At 36.6% G+C, this 23,005-nt stretch overlaps 1 protein-coding gene across 1 annotated transcript; it reads left to right on the forward strand.

Moving 5' to 3' along the window:
- The first annotated feature begins 21,728 nt into the window (after window positions 1-21,728).
- LOC131837877 (olfactory receptor 6C6-like) lies at window positions 21,729-22,700 on the forward strand. Its single transcript, XM_059183537.1, has one exon. The coding sequence runs from the start codon at window positions 21,762-21,764 to the stop codon at window positions 22,698-22,700; it is 939 nt and encodes a 312-aa protein (XP_059039520.1). The 5' UTR covers window positions 21,729-21,761.
- Window positions 22,701-23,005: the final 305 nt, after the last annotated feature.

Genomic DNA, 23,005 nt, shown 5'->3' on the forward strand with positions numbered 1-23,005 from the left:
TTTTATTTTATTTTTTTACCATAGAAGATATTAATATTATTATTCATTATAGTTATTTACCATAGAAGATATTAATATTATTCATTCAGTAGAAGAGCTAGAACAATGAAGCTAAAATCAGTTTGAGAGATGTATAGCTCAAAAGATTAGTGAAAATGTAAACTCAGGAATGATTAGTATTCATTACTCCAATGAGTAATCTTAGTATCTTCTAAACCTATGTTTTAAGCCTAATCTGGACAATCCTGGGATGTGGGTTACATTTTGAGCACTCTGAATACAAAGTAAGAGTACTAACAGTACTATTTTACCCCTGCTTGTAGACATCCTTACCTAAAGTTCCTGTAATCTTCTGGTTTTTTTAATACCTTTTTTGGCTTACAATTACTAAGGTTGTGCCAAACTTACTAGTTGGTTTGCCCATGAGTTTAGTAGGTTTAAATTAATTTTTCCAAAATAAATTATAATAGTATGGACTTCTTGTTCTTATTATAGTCTTAGTCTTACTTGTGTTCATTTATCAATTTAGTCTTCCAGAATATAAGTAAAATTCCCATGACTGGAAAGTTTTTATTTGTTATTCAAAAGAATCCATGGAAACTCCCATGCTTTATCTCAAGAAACATCTCAAATTTTGGTCAATTAAAAAATGGTATAAAATCCTTTCTCCAATAAAAATGTTTATCATTGCTATACTATGAATATGACATCCATATTATTAAGCTCAACATTATTTTAGGTTAAGTGATTATGGCATTAACCTGTGATTAGAGTCTCTAAAAGGTACAGATAATTCTCCTATAATAATAAATTCTTTGCAGAAATGTTTTTTTCTTTTTTTTCTAAATATCTCAAATGGAATTTTCTAATTACAGACTCTATTTCTCATCTTTAGTGCTCTCTTTTTCCAAGTATGACATAATCAGATTTTCAGGTTGTCTAACAAATCTCTGTTATTTATTTTTAATTAGCTGGCCATGATTTGAAAGTTGTAGTAGCAAATACACTTTTATTTATTAGGCCTTTTAAATTGTTCATGATATTATTGACTAAAAGTTGGACTAGTGTTTCCATTGAGATAACATTCCTAAAAATATGCTATTCCTACTAAATGTTTCCTTGCTTGTTTCTTAATCTGAATTTGAAAAAGCATCAATTTTTGCCTACATTTAGCTATTATTACCAGCACTACTTTTTTTACTTTTCATTCTCTCCTCAACCCTCTTTCATTGGTTTAAAACACAACTCAATAACCTGTTTCTTTCAAACTCTCAGCTTTCCAAAGACATGAGACTTTTTAAAAAACATTTTATTTATTTATTTATTTATTTATTTATTTACCAGGAGGAGAGAGAGAGAATGCAAGCAGGGGGAAGAGCAGTTAGAGGGAGAAAGAGGTTCTTCACTGAACAAGGAGCCAGATGCAGAACTGGATTTTAGGACCCTGGAATCAGAACCTGAGCCAGAGGTAGACAGACACTTAACCAACTAAGCCACCCAGGCATCCTTGAAACTCTTTTTTTTTTTTTTTTTTTAATGTTTCGGAAAAGTAGGACTTATGAAATGGGAGTTAAATAATTCAAATGTAATTTTATGTATACTTTAAACCACTGATTGATGTATTCAAGGGATTAATGTGTCAACAGGAAAATACTTCTAATTGAATTGTTTTGAATACAGTGTAGAAAGGCAAAATAATATAAATAAGAAAGAGTTCACAAAACAATGTACATATGAGATGTTCTGACATATATTTGATTGGATATTAGAAGGAGAAATTACCTAGAATAAGGGAAAAAATGTTATTATGACAATGTGGTTCAAAAGGGAAGAAATATGCCAGAGTAGGAGGATTCTAAACTCACCTCATTCCATGAATATAGTTAGATAGCACTGGCATCATGTAACTAATCCAGAATGACCCCAAGTCTGGCAGAACAAACTCCACAACTAAAGGTAGAGAAGAGACCATATGGAAGAGAGTAGGAAGGGCAAAGACAGGCGGGGAGCTAAACAGACCCTGGGCCCCATAGTTGGGGAGAAAGGAGAGAAATAGACTATCACTATCAATTAGCCCTACAGATTAGCAACAGTTTGAAAAATGCCAGGGTTGAGGTGGGTGGCTGTTCAGGAGTTAGGATGGCAGAGGAGTAGGCAGATCTGGGCTTTTCTCATTCCTGGAACACAGCTATATTGAAGTCAGATCACTTGGAACACTCATGAAAATTATTTGAGGATTGAAAGAAAGATTTCCATAGTTGGAGGGAAACAGCAGGGCAGGCATGAGGTGAGTGGAAGTGAATTGCTGGAGAGAAAACCTGTCCTGCTACAGAGGGGAGGGAACACTTTCCATAGGAAGAGAAAAGAGAGAGAGGGGTATTGAGAGAGTGCATCATTGTGGTTTCACAAGAAGAAACCCCTCAGACCACAGATTGGGAGCTGGGGGAACTGAGTGACACAATTTTTTTGTTTGTTTTGTTTTTTGTTTTTGTTATGTTTTGTTTTGTTTGCAAACAGTGAGCATAACTCAAATTCTGAGTTTCTGGAAGTGCTAGGCTTTTACCAGAGCAGAGCTGTATCTTCTGCTCCTGGAAAAAAGAACTGCTTTGGCCAAGGAGAGTGCACAAAGTGATGTAGGGATCTCAAGGGTCTCACTGGGAAAGATCATTCCCCTTCCCAGAGTACATTTGGAATACAGAGGAGGGAGTCGTTGGGATTTGGAATTTTGAACCCCATCCACATCAGAGACAAATGCAGGAGAGCTGTATCTTTGGACAAAATGGCCCTTGCTTTAGTGTGAGTGCTTCCTGAACAGAGGGGATTTAAGAGCCCCTGTTCAGGACTAGACAATGGAGTGTCACCATTTTAACCCTGCTACCACACTGTTGTACATCAGAGAGCAGCACAGCAGTCCCCACTGGAGGTGGAAGCTTCTTACATCAAACCGTGCTGCCCTGTGCTTGATTAAGTCCTTTCACTACTGGAGCAGGATTGAACACCAAGCCACGCTACAGAGCCTGAGATGCCTGCGCCCCTAACCCTCTGCTGAGAGAAGTGCGCAAAGTCTCAGCCCAACACTCTTAAACCTGCGCCATTGTTTCAGAGCCTGAGAGGCACACGCACCCCAAGCCCTTCCCTGAGAGAGGTGCACAAAAGCCCAGCCTGGTGCTCTTGGACGCGCGACCTGCTCTCAGAGCCTGAGACACCCGCAGGACCCACAGCCTCCCCTGAGAGAGGTGAGCACAAGTCCTGCGCTCTTAGACCCAGAAAGACTACGCACTCCCACCTCCGGCCAATGGGAAAAACTCAGTGGGAAAATCTCAGTGTGCAGTCACTGCTTGGAACCTCTCTGGTGGTCTGGAGCTGCCCAGACAGCCGCTGCTGCCATGGTTTTGGGTACAAGCAGAAGATCCTGCACCCCTAGGGACCGCAATTAGGAACCTGCTCTGCCAGCAGCCAAGGGGGAATTTATATGGACTCTGCAACACCCACAGGGGACCAGACTGAGGCTTCTCTCTGAGAGGGAGGTCAGGGTGCAGGTTGCTTTCTTCTAAACCTACAAAAACCTTCAAAAGCGGTCAAGGCGAGTGGGAAAAAAAAAAAAAAAAAAAGTGAAAAAACATAAAATCCTCCAGAGACCAAAGCCTGAAAAAGACCGATTTCATCTGAGCTCACCCACTTGAGGGGCGTGGGAAGATTAACTCAGCGAACATCATTGAATGAAAACCCAGGTGGCAGGCCCCTCCCCCAGAAAACCAACCAGGAAAGAAAAAAAAAAAAAAGACAACAAGAGAACAACCACCACTATGACATAGGACAACTTTTATTTTTAACTCATTCCCACTACTCTGGATCTTTTTTTTTTTTTTGTAGATAATTTTTTAACCTATTTACCATCACTTGAGATGTCCAATAATACATCAAATTCCATAATAACATTCTAACCTGAACTTTTTGATACATACATACACACAACTTCTTGTTTTTCTTTTGCATTTCTAGTTTTTATATTTTTCCAAATTTTAGTTTAGTGTAGTCTAGTTTATTCCTTTTTAATTTTATTTTTTAATATTCATATAGAGTTAAACTTCAAGGTAATCCCCAATCAATGCTAACCCTATAGGTAAACCAACTTTTAATCCCCCTTTATCTTAGGAAAGTTGAGTCCTTTAACAAAGATATTAAGATACAACCAGGAAGAATAAGAACACCATCCTTGCCCACACTGAGAATTTATACCCACCCTCCCATCTTTTTCTTCCACCAGTGTTTCTGTGTTTTTGTGTTTGTCCTGATAGTATGTAAATCTTATACTTGGGGTTCTTTTTGACGAGGTTCTTCCTTTATTTGCATATATATGCATATTATTTATATGCATATTTATATATTATATATATGCATATTTATATATGCATAAATATATATATATTTTTTTCCTCTTGTCATATACTTTTATCAGTCTTTTTGTTTGTCTGTTTTTGTTTGTATACTTCATCAATCTTACCTTGGGGCCCATTTGGGCTGAACCTTCTCTTTTATCTTCCCTTTTTTCCTGTCTCTCTCTCTCTCTTTTTTTTCTTTTCTTTTTTCTCTCGTTTGGGTGGGGAACCTCAATTGCTCAGAAGTGTTCCAGGGTTCACGTTGAATGCGCCACAGTCGATACATCCAGCTTCATCCATTCAGTCATCTCTCACCAAAATGACTAGGAGGAGGAATGCCCAAAAGAAGGAAAATACAGAGGATGGGCCTTCTGCAACAGAGCTAACGACTATCAACATCGACAATATGTTGGAAAGAGAATTCAGGCTAACAATTATCCAGGCAATAGCTAGGTTGGAGAAAGCCATGGATGAACAAACAGAATTGATTAGGGCAGAACTGATAGCGACCAGGTATGAGGTTCACAATGCTCTCAATGAGTTCCAATCTAATCTAAATTCTCTCAAAGCTAGGGTAACTGAGACAGAAGATAGAATTAGTGATCTGGAGGACAAACAGATAGAGAGAAAGGATCAGGAGGAAGCCTGGAACAAACAGCTTAGAAGCCACAAAAACTGAATCAGGGAAATAAATGATGCCATGAAACGTTCAAACGTCAAAATTATTGGAATCCCTGAAGGGGAGGAGAAAGAAAGAAGTCTAGAATATATAGTGGAAAAAGTTCTTCATGAAAATTTTCCCAATCTCACGAATGGAACCAGCATTCATGTACTAGAGGCCGAATGATCCACCCAAGATTATACATTCAAAAAAAAAAAAAATCAAGGCACCTCGTAGTCAAATTGAGGAATCATAATTATAGATACAATCTCTTGAAAGCTGCTAGGAAAGAGGCTCCTTATTTATAGGGGAAAGCCCATCAGAATAACGTCATACCTGTCCACATAGAACGGGCATGGCAGAAAGGGCTGGCGAGATATATTCAGGGCACTAAAAAAGAAAAATATGCAGTCAAAAATACTTTATCTAGCAAGACTGACATTCAAAATGGATGGAGAGATAAAGAGTTTCCAAGACCAGCAAGGCTTAAAAGAATATGTAACCACCAAGCCGACACTACAGGAAATATTAAAGGAAATATTAAATCCTAAGAATAGCATTGAAAGAAATATAGAGACAATCTACAGAAAGAAAGACTTCAAAGGTAACACGGTGTCAATATAAACGTATCTATCAATAATCACTCTCAATGTGAATGGCCTAAATGCACCCATAAAATGGCACAGGGTTGCAGATTGGATAAAACGATAGGAACCATCCATATGTGTCTACAAGAGACCCATTTCAAACCTAAAGATACACCCAGACTGAAAATGAAGGGATGGAGAAGCATCTTTCATGCCAATGGGCCTCAAAAGAAGGCCGGGGTAGTGATTCTCATATCAGATAAATTAGATTTTAAACCAAAGCCTATAGTCAGAGATACAGAAGTACACTACAGCATTCTTAAAGGGACTATCCACCAAGATGATGTAACAATTGTAAATATCTATACCCCCAATATGGGAGCAGCCAATTACATAAGAAAACGGTTAATCAAGATAAAGAGTCATTTTGATATGAATACATTAATAGTAGGAGATCTCCTACTTAACACGCCTCTCTCAGAAATAGATAGATCATCGAAGCAGAAAATCAATAAAGATACAAAAGCATTGAAGGACACATTGGACCAGATGGACCTCATAGATATATACAGAACATTCCACCCTAAAACATCAGAATACTCATTCTTCTTAAGTGCACATGGAACCTTCTCAAGAATAGACCACATACTGGGTCACAAATCAGGACTCAACTGATACCAAAAGACCAAGATTATTCCCTGCATATTCTCAGATCACAGTGCTTTGAAACTGGAGCTCAATCACAAGGAAAAGTTCAGAAGGAACTCAAACACCAGGAAGCTAAAGACCACCTTGCTTAAGAATGCTTGGATCAACCAGGAGATCAAGGAAGAACTGAAACAATTTATGGAAACTAATGAGACTGAAGACACATTGGTCCAAAACCTATGGGATAGAGCAAAGGTGGTCCTAAGGGGGAAATACATAGCCATCCAATCCTCCCTCAAAAAAAATTGAAAAATCCAGAATACAGCAACTGTGTCTACACATTAAAGGACTGGAGAATCAACAACAAATCAAACCAACTCCACACATAAGAAGGGAAATAATCAAGATTAGAGCAGAGATCAATGAGGTAAGAAACCAGAGATACAGGAGAGCATATCAGTGAAACTAGAAGCTTTTTTTTTTTTTAAAGAATCAATAAGATCAATAAACCATTGGCCACACTAATCCAAAAGAAAAGAGAAAAAGCCCAAATTCAGAAAATTATGAATGAAAAGGGAGAGATCACAACACTGAGGAAGTAGGAGCAATCATCAGAAGTTATTATCAACAGTTATATGTGAATAAGTTAAGCAACCTAGATGAAATGGATGCATTCCTGGAAAATTATAAACTCCCAAAATTGAACCAGGAAGAAATTGAAAACCTGAAGAGATCAATATCTAGTAACGAGATTGAAGCAGTGATCAAAAACCTCTCAAAAAACAAGAGCCCGGGACCTGAAGGATTCCCTGGGGAATTCTACCAAACTTTCAAAGAAGAAATAACACCTATTCTCCTTAAGTTGTTTCAAAAAATTGAAGCAGAAGGAAAACTTCCAGACTCTTTCTATGAAGACAGCATTACCCTGATCCCCAAACCAGGCAAAGACCCTACCAAAAAAGAGAATTTCAGACCAATATCACTGATGAATATGGATGTTAAGATTCTCAACAAGATCCTAGCAAACAGGATCCAACAGCACATTAAAAAAATTATACACCATGACCAGGTGGGATTCACCAATGGGCTACAAGGATGGTTCAACATTAGCAAATCAAACAATGTGATAGAACAAATTAATATGAGAAGAGAGAAGAACCACATGGTCCACTCAATCGATGCAGAAAACACATTTGTCAAAATCCAGCATCTGTTCCTGATTAAAACACTTCAAAGTATAGGGATAGAGGGAACATTCCTGAACTTCATCAAACCTATCTATGAAAGACCCACAGCAAATATCATCCTCAATGGGAAAAAGCTTGCAGCCTTCCCGTTGAGATCAGCAACACGACAAGGATGCCCACTCTCACCACTCTTATTCAACATAGTATTAGAAGTCCTAGCAACAGCCATCAGACAACAAAAAGAAATAAAAGGTATCTAAATTGGTAATGAAGAAGTCAAACTCTCTCTCTTTGCAGATGATATGATTCTTTTTGTGGAAAACCCAAAAGACTCCACCCCCAAACTACTAGAACTCATACAGCAATTCAGCAACGTGTAAGGATACAATGTCAATGTATAGAAATCAGTGGCTTTCTTATACACTAATAATGAAAATACAGAAAGGGAAATTAGAGAATATATTCCGCTTACTATAGCACCAAGAACCATAAGATACCTGGGAATAAACCTAACCAAAGAGGTAAAGGAACTGTACTTGAGGAAGTACAGAACACTCATGAAAGAAATTAAAGATGACACTAAAAGATAGAAGACCATTCCATGCTCTTGGATCAGAAGAATAAACATTGTTAAAATGTCTATACTGCCTAAAGCAATCTATAGTTTTAATGCCATTCCAATCAAAATCCCACGGGTATTTTTCAAAGAGCTGGAGCAAATAATCCAAAAATTTGTATGGAATCTGAAGAGACCCCAAATAGTTAAAGAAATGTTAGAAAACAAAAATAAAACTGGGGGCATCAAGTTACATGATTTCAAGCTTTACTACAAAGCTGTGATCACCAAGACAGCACTGTACTGGCATAAAAACACATAGACAAGTGGAACAGAGTAGAGAGCCAAGATATGAACCCTCAACTCTATGGTCAATTAATCTACAAAACAGGAAAAAATATACAGTGGAAAAAAGACAGTCTCTTCAACAAATGGTGCTGGGAGAACTGGACAGCTATATGTAGAAGAATGAAACTTGACCATTCCCTTAAAACGTACACAGAGATAAACTCAAAATAGATAAAAGACCTCAATGTGACATAGGAATCCATCAGAATCCTAGAGGAGAACATAGACATTAACCTCTTTGATATCAGCCACAGCAACTTCTTTCAAGCTATGTCTCCAAAACAAAGGAAACAAAAGTGAAGATGCACTTTTGGGACTTCATCAAGGTCAAAAGCTTCTGCACAACAAAGGAAATGGTCAACAAAATGAAGAGGCAACCCATGGAATGGGAGAAGATATTTGCAAATGACAGTACAGACAAAAGTTGATATCCAGGATCTATAAAGAACTCCTCAAATTCAGCACACACAAGACAGACAATCATATTAAAAAATGGGCAGAAGATATAAACAGAGACTTCTCCAATGAACATACAAATGGCTATCAGACACATGAAAAAATGTTCATCATCACTAGCCACCAGGAAGATTCAAATTAAAACCACATTGGGATACCACCTTACACCAGTTAGAATGGCCAAAGTTTGCAAGACAGGAAACAATGTGTGTTGGAGAGGATATGGAGAAAGGGGAACCCTCTTACACTGTTGGTGGGAATGCAAATTGGTGCAGCCACTTTGGAGAACAGTATGGAGATTTCTCAATAAATTGAAAATACAGCTTCCTTATGACCCTACAATTGCACTACTGGGTATTTACCCCAAAGATACAGATGTCGTGCAAAGAAGGGCCATCTGTACCCCAATGTTTATAGCAGCAATGGCCGTGGTCACCAAACTGTGGAAAGAACCAAGATGCCTTTCAACAGACGAATGGATAAGGAAGATGTGGTCCATATACACTATGGAGTATTGTGCCTCCATCAGAAAGGACAAATACCCAACTTTTGTAGCAACATGGACAGGACTGGAAGAGATTATGCTGAGTGAAATAAGTCAAGCAGAGAGAGTCAATTATCATATGGTTTCACTTATTTGTGGAGCATAACAAATAACATGGAGGACAAGGGGAGATGGAGAGGAGAAGGGAGTTGAGGGAAATTGGAAGGGGAAGTGAACCATGAGAGACTATGGACTCTGAACAACAAGCTGAGGGTTTTGAAGGGGCGGGGAGTAGGAGGTTGGGGTACCAGGTGGTAGGTATTATAGAGGGCCCGGATTGCATGGAGCACTGGGTGTGGTGCAAAAACAATGAATACTCTTATGCTGAAAAGAATTAAAAATATTTTTTGTTTGTTTGTTTGCTCATTCATTTATTTTTCTTCATTTCCTTTTCTTTCTTTAATATTTTTTATCTTCTTAAAATCAAACTTTTTTTTTTCTTTTTCTTTCTTTCTTCCCTTTTTCCCCCCATTTCCTCTGGAATCAAACTGTATGGTTCTTTTTCTTTTAATTGTCTTTTTTATATTTTTGTTCCCTTCCCTTCTATTTTTGGAGCAGGCTTTTGTTCTCAGACAACCCCCCCTTCCTTTTCTTTCTTTATTTTTTTTTTTCCTTTTTCTTCTAGACTTTGTTCAATGAACAAATCGAAGTTTGTCTAGATAAATTTCCAAGAAATCCCCACTGCCAGCATAGAGGAACTCTGCAGAGGAGTGAGCTTGGGAAAGAACAGCCAAAATTCAACAGCTGAGTACACAGCATACACCAGAAACACCTCCTGACGTATCAGGCCCTGAACACTCTATGACCTCTTCTTAATTTAGCATTATCCTGAAGTATAGGAAATATAACAACCTTTCATAATATGCAAAAGATAGAATCTTGACCAAGATGACAAGTTGGAGGAATTCTCCCTAAAAGAAAGATCAGGAAGATATCACAGGAAGATATCACAGCCAGGGACTTGCTCAAAGCAGATATAAGCAATGAACAAGAATCTAAGACTACTAGCTGGACTTGAAAAAAAAAAAAAAAAAAAAAAAAAAAAACAGAAGACATCAGAGAAACCCTTGATGCAGAGGTAAAAGACCTAAAAACTAGTCAGGCTGAAAAAAAAAAAAAATGCTAAAGCAGAGATTCAAACAGACTGAATATAATCACTACAAAAACTGAAGAAGCAGAGGAAAGCCTAGGTGATGTAGAAGATAAAAGTATGGACAATAATAAAACTGAACAGAAGGGGAAAGAATGCTATTAGACCACAACAGTAGACTTAGGAAGCTCAGTAATTCCATGAAACAAAATAATATATCCATAGCATTGGAGTACCAGAGGAAGTATAGTGGGAAAATGGGGCAGAAATTTATTTGAACAAATTATACCTGAGGGCTTCCCTAATATGGAAAAGGAAACAGGCATTCAAGTCCAGGCACCAAGAACTCCCCTCCAAATAAACAAGATCAGATCAAAACAATGACATAGCAGAGTGAAACATGCAAAATACAAAGATAAACAGAGAATTCTGAAATCAGTGTGGGAGGTGGCAGCAGACCTGTCCATAGGAACCTGGAAGACCATAAAGGAAAGGCATGATATATTCCACATGCTCAATTTAAAACCAAACAAACAAACCAACAAACAAAAGCTGCCAAGAGTACTTTATCCAGCAAGACTGTCCTTCAGAATAGGATAAATAAAGAATTTCCAAGAAAAACAAAAAATTAAGGAGATCGTGACCACTAAACCCGCCTTTCAAGAAACATTAAAAGGGAATGTTTGTGCAGAAAGAGAGACCAAAAATTACAAAGCCTAGAAAGGAACAAAGACAATCTAAGAAAGAGCAACTTTATAGGTCATACAATGGCATTCGCTCATATCTTTCAGTAATTACCAATTGAAAATGGATTAATGCTCCAATAAAAAGACATAGGGTATCAGAAGGGATTAAAAAAAAATTGTTATGTTGCTTACAAGAAAAGTACCTAGGGCATATGTGAAGTGCTATTTACTAATCTGGGAGCATAGTCTGGAGGGATATAGATCCTTGGGAGACTCTCCAGGAGCAAAGGAGGTGACAGGCACCGTTTCTCTCCCCTACCCTGCAGCAGAAACACATTCTACCTGTGGGAACCTGTGCAGTGTCAATTTTCACTATGTAACGTGCTTACACAGTGCCCATACTGACCATCCTTCCATCTTCAGTAGATCTGCTCTTTTCAATCACAGTTGCCTCAGTCCCGGTGCTGCAAGTGCCCTTCCCCAGAGTACCACTACAATAGATCTTTGCACTTTACAGGGCAGTCCTACTGGTGCTGGTGGGCCCAGTCCCATGGAAGACTTGCACAGACCTTGCCAAAACCTTCCCTCACCAACCCGGCCCCAGTGATGGCAACATGTCCCCTCTCACTAGCATGCAAACTTTCCAGGCATTCTGTGCCCTCTTCTTCCAATATGTTCTTGGCCAGAGCCCATTCACTTCAGGCACAAGCCTGGCAGGGTGCAAGCAGCCCCGACAGGAGCCAGCACCACTCCAAAGTGCCCCTGGGATGAGGGGAAGATAACTACACACAAGTCAGACTGCAGCCCTAGCAGTGAGATGGAGGAAGAAGTTGGACTGATTGCACCTCCCACCTACCAATGAAAGCTTCTCAGGGGACAACATGGGAAAAGCACCATGCAGTCTGGTGCTACTGCATCTCTGGAAAACACCCAGTCTGACTAAACTCAGCCCAAGGCAGCCCCCAACTGATCCACTAATACCATAGGGACCCAACACTACCCACAAGAGGCAAAGAAAGCCACTAAGATGATCAAAATGACGGGAAAAGTGGCCAATATACAATAGCAAGGCACACAGAGCACACATAAGAGTCATTCTTAAGTACCAGGTTCTGGTGAATAAGGGACACTCCCCCACAGGGTATACAGGATCTCTTCTTCATGAAGCTATTACTTAAAAAAGCAGGAGACATAGGTGATTTTCCTAACACACACACACACACACACAAACACACACACAGAGTTAGAAAAAAATGGTAAGTCAGAAGAATATATTCCAGAAGAATACCAGGACAAAACTGCAGCAAGAGACCTCAGTGAAATGGAGATAAGTAATATACCTGATATAGAATTTCAATTTCTGATCATAAATATGAGAAAAGAACCTGAGAAAAGAATGGAGAACCTCAGTGAGACCCTTAAAAAAAAGCTTAAAAGGAAACAATTGGAGATGAAGAACACAATAAGTGAAGTTAAACACATGAGATGGAATAAATAGACAAGATGAAGTGCATCAACAAACTGGCAACTTGAAGGACAGAGTACAGAAAGTAATCAAGCTGAGCAGATGAGAGAAAAAAAATATGCAAAATGACAACAGACTTAGGGAACTCAGTCACTTCATCAATTGTAGTCCCATTTGTAGTATAGGAAACTCAGAAGGAGAAGAGAGAAAGGGGGACAGAAAATTTATTTGATGAAACAATAGCTGAAATCCTGAAAATCCTGAATCCGGGGAAAGAAACAGAAATCCATACCCAGGTGGCACAGAGATGCCCCAACAAAATCAACCTAAGGAGGTCTATAAAGGCACATACTAAATAAAATTTCAAAGAGTAGTGATAAAGGAAGAATGTTAAAAGCAACAAAAGAAGGCTATTACATACAAAAGGACTCTTAAAAGTTTATCAGGTGATCTTTCAGCAGAAAATTTGCAGCCCAGAAATGGCATGATATATTCAAAGTGCTAAGAGAAAGCCTGCAGCCAACAATATTCTCTCCATCAAGGCTAAAATTCAGAACAAAGGAAGAGATAAACAGTTTGCCAGGTTAAAAAAAAAAAAAAAAGTTAAAGGAGTTCATGACAACTAAATCAGCCCTACAAGAAATGTTGAAGGGGACTCTTTGAGTGAGAAGGAAAAGTCAATAAGTAAGAGGAAAATGGTAGAAAGTACAAAAGCAATAAAAAAATAAGTGTATCTGGGGGCACCTGAGTGGCTCAGTGAGTTGAGCCGCTGCCTTCGTCTCAGGTCATGATCCCAGGACCCTGGGATCGAGCCCCGCATCAGGCTCTCTGCTCAGCAGGGAGCCTGCTTCCTCCCCTCTCTCTGCCTGCCTCTCTGCCTGCTTGTCATCTCTCTCTGTCAAATAAATAAATAAAAAATCTTTAAAAAAAAATAAGTGTATCTGTAAACTTCAGTCAAGGGACTCACAAATGAAAATTATGGTTTGATACCCTACACTTAAAACATGGGAGAGAGAGGAGTCAAAAATAAGTTCAAACTTAAGCAACCATCAGCTTAATATAGAGAGCTATATGCAGAAGATGTTATATGCAGATCTAATGGTAACCACCAATCAAAGGCCAGCAAAAAACAAAGAGGAAGGAATCCAAGTATATCACTAAAGAAATCAAGCAGACCATGAGAAAAGAGAATAAGAGAAGAATGGAACAGAGAAGAACTACAAATATAACCATCAGCAAGTAACAAAATGACAATAAGTGCATACCTATCAATAATTACTTTAAGTATAAATGGACTAAACTCTCAAATCAAAAACATAGAGTAATGGAATGGATAAAAAAGCAAGTCCCATCTATATGCTGTCCTTAGGAGAAGATTCCTTTCAGACCTAAAGAAACATACAGATTGAAAGTGAGGGGATGGGAAAATATTATGCAAATGGATGTGAAAAGAAATCTGGGGTAGCAATATTTATATCAGACAAAATAGACTTTTATTTTATTTTTTTTATTTTATTTACTTTTTAAAAAAAGTTTATTTATTTGACAAAGAAAGATCACAAGTAGGCAGAGAGGCAGGCAGAGAGAGAGAGAGAGGAGGAAGCAGGCTCTCTGCCGAGCAGAGAGCCCGATGTGGGACTCGATCCCAGGACCCTGAGATCATGACCTGAGCCGAAGGCAGTGGCTTATCCCACTGAGCCACCCAGGCGCCCCAAAATAGACTTTTAAAAAAGACTGGAACAGGAGACAAAGGACACTATGTAATTCTAAAGGTAACAATCCCACAAGAAACAATAACAATGGCAAATATTATGCACTCAATATGGGAGCATCTAAAACATAAAGCAGTTAGTAAGAAATATAAACAAACTAATCAGTAGTAAGACAATAACAGTTGGGGACTTTCACAACCCATTTACATCAACAGATAAATCAGTGACAGAAAATATACAAAGAAACACTAGCTTTAAGGATAATTTTTACCAGGTACTATGCAAATCACCAGGTGATTTTTAATAGGTGTATTCAGAATATTCCAACACAAAATACACATTGTCTTCAAGAGCACATTGAATATTCTCCAGAATAGGTCACATGTTAGGCCAGAAAACAGATATTAATATATTTAGAAAGATTGAAGTTATATCATGCATCATTTCCAATCACAATGTTATGAAACTAGAAATCAAACACAAGAAAAAACCTAGAAAGAACCTAAATGCATGGAGGCTAAATAACATGTTATTAAACAATAAATAGTACAATCAAGATATAAAACAAGAAATCAAAAAATACAAGAAAGCAAATGAAAATGAAAACACTGTTTCAAATTTTGAGATGCAGCAAAAGTAGATCTAAGAGGGAAGTTAGATCAATACAGGCCTACCTCAGAAGTGAGAACAATCTCAAACAACCTAACATTCCATGCAAGGAAACCAGAAAAGGAAGAACAAGTAAAACTCAAACTCTGTGGAAGGAAATAATAAAGATTAGAGCAAACATAAAACAGAAATAAATAAATTCTGAAGAAAGGAAAGAAGAGAGGGAGGGAGGGAAAGGAAGGGAAGGGAAGAGAAGGAAAGGAGGGAGGGAAGGAGGGAGGGAGAGGGAGGGAGGGAAGGAGGGAGGGGGAGGGAGGGATGGAGCAAAGGAAGGAAGCTAAGGAAGGAAAGCTAGGAGCTGTGTTTTTTAAAAATCAATAAAGTTTAAAAAAAATAAAACCTTTAGCCAGACTAATCATAAAAAAGAAGACTCAAAATCACAAATAAAAGAGGATAAATTTCAACGGACACCACAGAAATACAAAGAAATACAAGGGAATATTATGAAAAATTATATGCCCCCAAATTGGGAAACCTAAAAGAAATGCATAAATTCCTAGAAACATATAAACTACAAAAACTGAAACAGGAAGAATTAAAAAATTTGAACAGACAAATTAGAAGTAACAAAACTGAATCCATAAAATAAATCCCAACAAATGAAAAGTCCAGGACCAGATGACTTCACAGGTGAATCCAGAAAATATGTAAAAAAGAATTAGGACCTATTCTTCTCAAAAGTTTTGAAGAAACAGAAGAAGAAGGAAAGCTTCCACATTCAGTCTATGAGGCCAGCATTAGGCTGATAACAATGCCAGATAAAGACACTACAGAAAAGAAAACTACAGGCCAATATCTCTGATGAACATAGATGCAAATATCCTCAGCACAATATTAGCATATCAAATCCATAAATATATTTTTAAAATTATTTAACATGGTCAAGTGAGATTTATACCTGAGATGCAAGGATGATTCAATATTCGCAAGTCAATCAAGCATCGTACATCACATCAACAAGGGAAAGAATAAAAATAAAGGATCATTTCATAAATGCAAAAGAGCATTTGACAAAGTATAATATCCATTCATGATAAAACTCTCAACAAAATAGATGTAGAAGGAACATACCTCAACAAAACATACACCGTATTCAAAAACCCACAGCTAACATCATACTCAATGGGGAAAAACTGAGACCTTTTCCCCTAAGGTCAGGATGATGTCAAGAATATCCAGTGTCACAATTTATTCTATATAGTACTAGATGTCTTAGCTATAGCAATCAGACAAGAAAAAGGAATAAAATTCATGTAAATTGGTAAAGAAGAAGTGAAACTCACTCCTTGGAGATGACATGATACTACACAGAGAAAACCCTTAGAACTACACCAAAACATGACTAGAACCAATAAATGAATTCACTAAGATCACAGGATACAAATTCAATGTACAGAAGTATGTTGTGTTTCTATATACCAATAATGAGACAACAGAAGTAGAAACTAAGAAAAAAATCCCATTTGCTACACTGGAAATAATAAAATACCTAGGAAGAAACTCAAGCAAGAGGAAATACTCTGTGAGAGTGAAAGACCTACTCTGAAAACTGTAAAACACTGATGACAGTAATTTAAAATGACACAATCAATGGAAAGATAGTCCATACTCATGGGTTGGAAGAAGAAATAATATTAAAATGTCTTATACTATGCAAAGAAATCTAAGGATTTTATGCAGTCACTATGAAAATAGTAACAGCATTTTCACAAACCAAAAAAAAAAAAAAACAAACAAACCACAAAACCTCCCAAAAAACAAGAGCCCAGGACCTGATGGATTCCATGGGGAATTCTACCAAACTTTGAAAGAAGAAGTAACACCTATTCTCCTGAAGCTGTTTCAAGAATTGAAGCAGAAGGAAAACTTCCTAACTCTTTCTATGAAGCCAACATTACCCTAATCCCCAAACCAGGCAAAGACCCTACCACAGAGAATTTCAGACCAATATCACTGATGAATATGGAAACTAAGATTCTCAACAAGATCCTAGCAAACAGGATCCAACCGCACACTAAAAAGATTATCCACCATGACCAGGTGGGATTCATCCCTGGGCTACAATGATGGTTCAGCATTCACAAATCAATCAATGTGATAGAACAAATTAATATGAGAAGAGAAAAGAACCACATGGTCCTCTCAATCGATGCAGAAAAAGCATTTGACAAAATCCAGCATCCGTTCCTGATTAAAACACTTCAAAGTATAGGGATAGAGGGAACATTCCTGAACTTCATCAAACCTATCTATGAAAGACCCACAGCAGATATCATCCTAAATGGGAAAAAGTTTGCATCCTTCCTGTTGAGATCAGGAACACAACAAGGATGCCCACTCCCACCACTCTTGTTCAACATAGTATTAGAAGTCCTAGCAAGAGCAATCAGACAACAAAGAAAAATAAAAGGTATCCAAATTGGTAATGAAGAAGTCAAACTCTCTTTCTTTGCAGATGACATGATTCTTTTTGTGGAAAACCCAAAAGACTCCACCCCCAAACTACTAGAACTCATACAATTCAGCAACGTGGCAGGATACAAAGTCAATGTACAGAAATCAGTGGCTTTCTTATACACTAATAATGAAAATACAGAAAGGGAAATTAGAGAATATATTCCGCTTACTATAGCACCAAGAACCATAAGATACCTGGGAATAAACCTAACCAAATAGGTAAAGGAACTGTACTTGAGGAAGTACAGAACACTCATGAAGGAAATTGAAGAAGACACAAAAAGATGGAAGACCATTCCATGCTCTTGGATCGGAAGAATAAACATTGTTAAAATGTCTATACTGCCTAGATCAATTGATATTTTTAATGCTCTTCCAATCAAAATTCCACCGGTATTCTTCAAAGAGCTGGAGCAAATAACCCTAAAATTTGTATGGAATCAGAAAAAACACAAAATAATACAAAACTTAAAATTTGTATGGAACACCACACACACACACACACACACACACACACACACACACACACAAACCTAATAGCCAAAGCAAACTTTAAATAGAACAAAACCGGAGTTATCACAATTCCAGACTTCAAGTTATATTACCAAGCTGTGATAATCAAAACAGTATTGTACTGGCAGTAAGTAGACATATGGATCAATGGAACAGAATAAAAAAACCCAGAATAAACCCATGATTCAATTATTCTTTCACAAACACATAACAGGAAAAGTCTTTTCAGGTTGGGAAAACTGGAAAGCCATATGCAAAAAAAAAAAGGATTTTCTTTCACCAAACAAAAAAATGAATTTGAGCCCTAAATGTGACCCTGAAACTATAAAAATCCTAGAAGAGAGCACAGGCAGTAATTTTCTGACAGTGGATATCACAGTATTTTTCCTGATGTGTTTCCTGAGGCACAGAAGCAAAAGCAAAAATAAACTATTGAGACTTCACCAAAATTAGAAGCGTCTGCCCAGTGAAGGAAATAATCAATAAAACTAAAAGACAATCTACCAAAGGAGATAAAATATTTTCAAATGACATATTAATAAAGGGTTAGTATCTAAAGTATACACAGAATTTACACAACTCAACACAGAAAAACAAGCAATTCGATTAAATAATTGGCAAAAGACATTTCTCCAAAGACATCCAGATGGTCATCATACACATGAAAGGTGTTCAACATCACTCATAATTAAGGAAATGTAAATCAAACTAAAATGATATCTGATCTCACACCTGTCAGAATGTCTAAAATCAAAAACTAAAGAAACAATGTGTTTGTGAGGTCGTGGTGAAAAAGGAAACTTACTCATGCCTTGTTCATTGAAATGCAAACTGGGGCAGCCACTGATGAAGACTGAAGGGAGGTTTATTAAGAACTTAAAAGTAGAGCTACTATATGATCCATTAATTCCACTACTGGGCATTTACCCAAAGAATATGAAAACTAATTTAAAAGGATATGTGCACCTCTATGCTTTTGCAGCATTATTTATAATGGCCAAAATATAGAAGCAGCTCAAGTGTGCATGGAGAGGCGAATGGATAAAGAATGTGTGCTGAAGATTTGAATGGATAAAGAAGATTCAGAAGATGAATGGATTAGAAAAATACAATAGAAGATATAATGTGTGTGTGTGTGTGTGTAACTTAGCTATAAAAAAGAATGAAATCTAGCCATTTGAATCAACATCGATGGATATAGAGTGTACTATGCTAAGCAAAATAAGTCAGAGACGGACAAATTCCATTTGACTTCATTCACATGTGGAATTTAAGGAACAAAACCAGTGAACAAAGGAAAAAAAAGAGAGAGGGATACCAAAAATCTGATCTTAACTTACAAGAACCAAGTAATTGATGGGTATCAGAGGAGATGTGGGTGAGGGGAGGGATGAAATAGGTGAAGGGAATAAAGACCACGCTTACCTTGAAGCGCACTGAGTAATGTATAGAATTGATATATCACTGTATTGTACACCTATAACCGATATAACAGTATATATATATACTACACTGGATTTTAAATTTTTAAAAAACGTACTTAGAGTCAATTTAAAGAAGAAAACATAGAAAAAGGAAAAAAGAGGGACGCCTGGGTGGCTCAGTTGGATAAGCAGCTGCCTTCGGCTCAGGTCATGATCCCAGGGTCCTGGAATCGAGTCCCACATCAGGCTCCTTGCTTGGCAGGGAGCCTGCTTCTCCCTCTGCCTCTGCCTGCCTCTCTGCCTGTGCTCACTCACTCTCTCTCGCTCTGTCTCTGACAAATAAATAAATAAAATCTTAAAAGAAAAAGAAAAAGGAAAAAAGAAAAAAGTAATTATTAACCAACGTTCTTGAAAATTAAGGAAAGACTAGGGAGCTTTCCAAATTAAAGGAGACTAAAAAATTATGGTAATTAAATAAACATGTACTTTTAAAATTTTTTTCTATAAGGAAAATTTTTAGTCACGGGTGAAACATAAATAGGATTGGAGAACTTCATGTTGATAACGTATCATTGTTAATGTCCTGACACTAATGGTTATAGCATGTTTTTCTAGTAGAATATACTTTTTTGATATAAACACATACTACTATGCTGACAGAGCATCAAATGGTGCAGGAATAAAAGATGTTCATTGTCTATTTGTTTTTTTTTTATTATATTTTATATTGTTTCAAAATTTAAAAAATAGCAAAACATTTAAGTATTATCGACCTCCAATTTGGGGCATAAGTCACAAGTTAGTGAAATCCTAAAATTGACTAAGAATGCAAGAGAGAGTTTCCTTTTGGGATAAACCACTTTAATGTGTAGAAATGATCATACTGTCCCAGGGAACTGGAACATCTGAAATTCTTTTGGCATTAAGTATAGAGTTTAAAATATTTCTAGTTCTCTTTTGGGAGCATATCTGTTTTGTTTTATAGTTTAAGAAATTCAGTTATGTGCTTAAAGCAATTCAGTTTTTCTTTCTTTCCTTTTTTGTTTGTTGTTTTGGTGGTTGTTTTATTTCTTACATAACTGATATTCCTGACATGAGTCTCCAGAGGTCATTTATTTTTCTTTTCTTCTTCTTCTTCTTTTTTTTAAAATTAATCCCTTGTGTGTCTTTTGAGAAAAGTGATAAAACTGTGCCTTTTGTTAGTGCACAATATGAAGCAAGAATTCTTTGTTTCAAAATTTGGGTTCCTTTCATATGAGGGATTTTCCAAAAAGTCTTTTCATTTACAGCATTACATTTCCATTTAGAATTTTTATGGAAACATAAGAAAAGAAGACAGAAAATGAATCTTACCTAGCCTGAAAGAGGATTCTAATTATATGTAATATCTGGATTCTGTCATTTTAATGAGTAGCAGTGGAGGTGAAAGTAATTAACAGATGCATATAATTTTGAGAATGCATATGTTTTTAGAATCCTTCTTGAGAGAGAATAGTCATCATTTATTTTTGACCACAGTTTCTACCATATTACTATAAGGGAAAAAATTATATGAATGTATTTGAGATATGGTAAGTCACTTAAAATTTGCAATAAATATCTAGATCATAAATGAAAGCATTCTCACAAGTAAAAGTCAGGTAATCCAGGTAACTTTTGAACTGTCATTTACTTTTCTGTTTTTATGTAGATGCAATAGTCAAAGCTTCATGATTAAATTCAACTGATATGAGAAGACTGATGCATTTGAAACCAAAGAAAAGAATAATTAAGTGAAATGAGATAAAGAAACAATGCAGAAGTACTGCATCAGAACAAAATAATAATATATATCAGAATATTTCAATCATAGAGAAAATATGTAACTGTGATTATTTCTATATATTAAAAATTATTAAGTGTTTTAATGAGCTAAGAATTTTTGAAGAATATTACATATAAACATTGGTATTAATTTTCTAAATGTTACAAGAATTTTTTCAATAATTTTAAAGATATACATAGAAAATACATTTAAAGTCAAGCTTAATTCTATGTAGAACACTGAAACTAAATTCAGCTCATTTGGAAATGATCAGCTAAAATTTAAGTTATCTTTTAAGTTCCAATAGAAAAAAGAAAAAATTAAGTAGTTTTGTTACCATAACTAAGATTTAAATGGAATAATCTGTTAGAGGTTCCTAGGTTGATCAATGCTCTAGTTTTAAGTATCAACTCTCTTATGAAATCAGATCATTTTTTTAAACTTATTTACATTTCTGACTATGTGTTTTTGGTTTTGTTGTTTGTTTGTTTCTGTCTGTACCTTTTTAAAAACTCCTCTTATTTCCACTTCTGGAGTTGTTTTCCTAGATCTATTTCATAATATTCAAATCAGAAATGAGGAATCAGTCAAGAGAGATCAAGTTTATTCTCCTAGGATTGACTGATGACCCACAATTGCAAATTGTGATTTTTATATTTTTCTTCCTAAACTATGTGTTGAGCGTGATTGGGAACTTATCCATCATCCTTCTTACCTTGCTAGATCCCCGCCTCAAGACTCCCATGTATTTTTTCCTCCGAAATTTCTCCTTCTTGGAAGCTTCATTGACAACAGTCTGTATTCCCAGATACCTGATAAGCATCATGACGAAAAACAAAATAATTTCCTACAATAGTTGTGCATCTCAGTTATTCTTTTTCCTCTTATTAGAAATTACAGAATTTTACCTACTGGCTGCCATGTGTTTTGACCGGTATGTAGCAATCTGCAAACCCCTCCATTACCCCATCATTATGAACAACAAAGTGTGTTACCAACTACTATTCAGTTCATGGACAATTGGCTTTCTGTTTACATTTCCACCAGTGGCCTTGGGACTGACACTGGATTTCTGTGCTTCCAAAGTAATTGATCATTTCATGTGTGACACTTCCCCCGTGCTGCAGCTTTCCTGTACTGACACTCATTTACTGGAATTGCTTTCATTTACCTTAGCTATTGGAATACTCCTGATCACATTGCCTTTAGTAATTCTTTCCTACACATACATTATCAAGACCATTCTAAAACTCCCCTCTGCTCAGAAAAGAACAAAGGCTTTTTCTACTTGTTCTTCTCATATGATTGTAGTCTCCCTTACTTATGGTAGCTGTATCTTTAATTACATAAAACCAACAGCAAAGGAAAGGGTGACTTTATCTAAAGGTGTAACTGTTATTTACACCTCAGTTGCCCCTTTATTAAACCCTTTCATTTACACTCTCAGAAACCAGCAAGTGAAAGAAGTGTTCAAGGATATACTCCAAAAGATTTTCTCTTTTTTCAAAAAATGAAGAGGAAATTTAATTTTAAAATCTTAGCTAAAAAGTAAATAAAAATTTTGACTCATTTTATAAGCTTACGTAATCTATTCTTCAAATAGTCCATCTAACATTTATACCTCATAATATTTAACCACACCTGTCACCACAATTCACCTTTTCCCTCCAACTCTATGATTAACAGTCCTGCGCTAAAGTATGTGTATTCACTTGAGTTATCAACACAAATGTGAAATTTCTTTTACTCTACAAAACATGGTTCTGACCTCCTCAGAAAAATGATTTTAAATAGATATCATTATAAAAATTTTAAATAA

This window comes from Mustela lutreola, chromosome 8, assembly GCF_030435805.1.
Source record: "Mustela lutreola isolate mMusLut2 chromosome 8, mMusLut2.pri, whole genome shotgun sequence".
Taxonomy (NCBI): Eukaryota; Metazoa; Chordata; class Mammalia; order Carnivora; family Mustelidae; genus Mustela; species Mustela lutreola.

Bases quoted from the DNA above. Each gene is read 5' to 3' on its own strand.
- LOC131837877 (XM_059183537.1), top strand. From the start codon at position 21,762: ATGAGGAATCAGTCAAGAGAGATCAAGTTTATTCTCCTAGGATTGACT.